Source organism: Cornus florida, unplaced genomic scaffold (assembly GCF_030987335.1).
Source record: "Cornus florida cultivar Cherokee Brave unplaced genomic scaffold, ASM3098733v1 CherokeeBrave_3.0.0_Hap2_Chr05, whole genome shotgun sequence".
NCBI lineage: Eukaryota > Viridiplantae > Streptophyta > Magnoliopsida > Cornales > Cornaceae > Cornus > Cornus florida.
Genome location: NW_026775575.1, coordinates 117,616,922 through 117,619,627, shown reverse-complemented (window position 1 = coordinate 117,619,627; position 2,706 = coordinate 117,616,922). Strand labels below are relative to the sequence as shown.

The 2,706-nt window shown below is 40.8% G+C and overlaps 1 protein-coding gene across 1 annotated transcript; it reads left to right on the top strand.

Moving 5' to 3' along the window:
- Positions 1-222: 222 nt before the first annotated feature.
- Positions 223-1,933, top strand: LOC132308964 (phospholipase A1-IIdelta-like). Its single transcript, XM_059807279.1, has one exon. It carries the CDS (start codon positions 540-542, stop codon positions 1,737-1,739), a length of 1,200 nt encoding a protein of 399 aa, XP_059663262.1. The 5' UTR covers positions 223-539; the 3' UTR covers positions 1,740-1,933.
- The last annotated feature ends 773 nt before the right edge of the window (positions 1,934-2,706 follow it).

Here is a 2,706-nt window from a genome sequence, read left to right as displayed (position 1 = left end):
GTCTGGTGGCATGCCATGATTTTTTTACAAAGAAACCATTTTTCACGTTTCCGCTTCTAGTTCATATCCATCATAATCAACTACTACGTACAGCTACCTCCTAGCTATTCTTTACCAAGCAAACACTATCCTCTTTAGCAGAATCTTAGCTACATCCAATCTTTCTTGTCCACTTCCACCCAGAAAAGAGGATATGAAGAAACCAAAACCAAAAAAAAAAAAAAAATCTCACTTGAAATTTATTATTCATGTCTCTTTTTTTATTTTGATCTGCCATTATATGAAAGGCATGTAAAAATCCGATTAAATTACCAGGTCCAAATGGTATCTCCTTCTCATTTCTATGGAACTAATGTTCAAAGATTGAAATCTGAAAAAAGAAGAGAATTGTTAACTGTTATCCTTATCCATTTCCTCTATTTAAACCCTACCATAGCACCTTCACTGGCATGCTCTTCCAGTACCCCCAATACCTATCAACTCTTCTTTGATCTACCTACCTACCTACACATCGATACATCCCAACCCCAATTGATTTCATGGCAACAGTGAAAACACAAGCAGCATGGGCAGAACTACTAGGAAGCAATGAATGGGAAGGTCTGCTTGACCCCCTTGACCTCAGCCTCAGGAAACTCATCCTCCGCTGCGGTGACTTCTGCCAAGCCACCTATGATTCCTTCATCAGTGATGCAAACTCCAAATTCTGTGGCAGCAGCCGCTATGGCATGAAATCATTATTCCAACAAGTATGCCTACCTTCTGCATCAGACTACCAAATCATCACCTTCCTCTATGCCACTTCAAGCATTGATGTCTCTGACGCCTTCCTCATCAACTCTACATCCTCAGAAGCTTGGGACCGCCAGTCCAACTGGATGGGATACATTGCTGTCACCACGGACCAAGTCAGTAAGGCCAATGGCAGGCGTGAAGTTTATGTTGCTTGGCGTGGAACCATCCGAACTCTTGAGTGGGCTGATGTTTTTCAAGCTAACCTCGTGCCTGCCACGCCATTGTTGGGATCTGGCAATGGTACCGATGGTGATGGTGAGGATGTGGCAGAGGTCATGGAAGGTTGGCTCAAAATTTACACTTCCAACAATCCGGACTCTCCTTTCAGTAAGACCAGCGCGAAAACTCAAGTTCTGACAAAGATCAAAGAATTGATGGAACAGTACAAAGACGAAAACTTAAGCTTGATATTCACAGGACATAGCCTAGGCGCGGCACTTGCAGCTCTGAGCGCTTTTGATGTGGTGGACAATGGTGTTGCGGATCATGTCCAAGTAGCGGCTTTTGTGTTTGGTTTGCCAATGTTGGGCAACAAGGTCTTCTGTGACAAGCTCAAGGCGCTGCAAAACCTGCGATTATTACATGTGAGAAATGTAATAGACCTCATACCGCACTATCCTAGCACGTTGTTGGGGTATGCATATGTTGGAATTGAGCTGCTGGTGGATAGTAGGAAGTCAATATACTTGAAGACTTCACTAAATCCAGGAGACTGGCATAACCTGCAAGGTATTCTGCATGTGGTTGCAGGTTGGAATGGAAGTAATGGAGAGTTTGAGCTGAAGGTGAAGAGGTGTTTGGCTCTTGTGAACAAGTCCTGTGATTTTCTCAAGGATGAATATAATGTTCCAGGGTCATGGTGGGTTGAAAAGAATAAAGGGATGGTGCTTGATAAAAATGGAGATTGGGTTTCTGCCATGCCATTCGAAGATGCTGGATTTTGACTAGTTGGCTCCATCCCAAGGGTACCCTAGCTGCTTTATTTATCACTTATGTTAATTGTTCCTCCAAAAATCAAATATATATATGTGTGTGTGTGTTTATGTATGTATTCTGAAGTTCATCAGGCGTGCATAAAGGAAGTTGATCCTTCTGTATTCCCCAATTGAATAAATCCCATTACCATATCCACATACAATGTAATGTTCATCCTCGCTACTTTATTAACTCCTCATTTCATTAGCTGGTCACTACTAGCTAGTACTAGCCAGGAGACAGATATTGCATGTTGCTCACTCAAACTCTGTGTCCAAGAAATATTTATCACAGCATGTTATCTGCCTTGAGCACAATGTCAGTCATCAATTTCACCACAAGTAATTATTTATATCCTATAACAATCTCAATCATCAATTTCAACAGAAGGCCAAGTATGGTCCTGCATACCCAAAATTTAGAAATTAATTTAATTAATCTACAGAAGAAGGCTCCCTAGGGTTTCCCTCCTTCCTCTAGAGCTTGGAACTTCCATTGAGATCCAAAGCTTTAGCGGAGGATTTTTTATTTTTTTTTTATTTTTATTTTTTTTCAAGTTAAAGAGGAGGTTGTTCTTATGAAGAGAAATTCAGTTGTGAGCTGTGACCAATAGAGGGACGCACATCAACCGTTCCTATAGGGGTCACAGAGCGACGCACATCAACCGTTCTTATAGGTTAATTTATTAAATTTTAAAAAAGATACAAAACACCACAAGTAATAATCGAACCTAGCTAGTAATACTACTTTAACAATCATTGAAATTCTGTGATTTAATCTATCTATATTGTCAACTCACAAAGTACTAATCTTAATGTAATAATTTTAAAGCTGTTGATGCGTAAATCCTCGTGACTCGAAACGACGGCATTTACCTGCAAAACAAAGGAACGTCATTTTGAATGGCACCGATGGAGTGCCAGCCAAGAACCCTCC

Bases quoted from the DNA above. Each gene is read 5' to 3' on its own strand.
- LOC132308964 (XM_059807279.1), top strand. From the start codon at position 540: ATGGCAACAGTGAAAACACAAGCAGCATGGGCAGAACTACTAGGAAGC.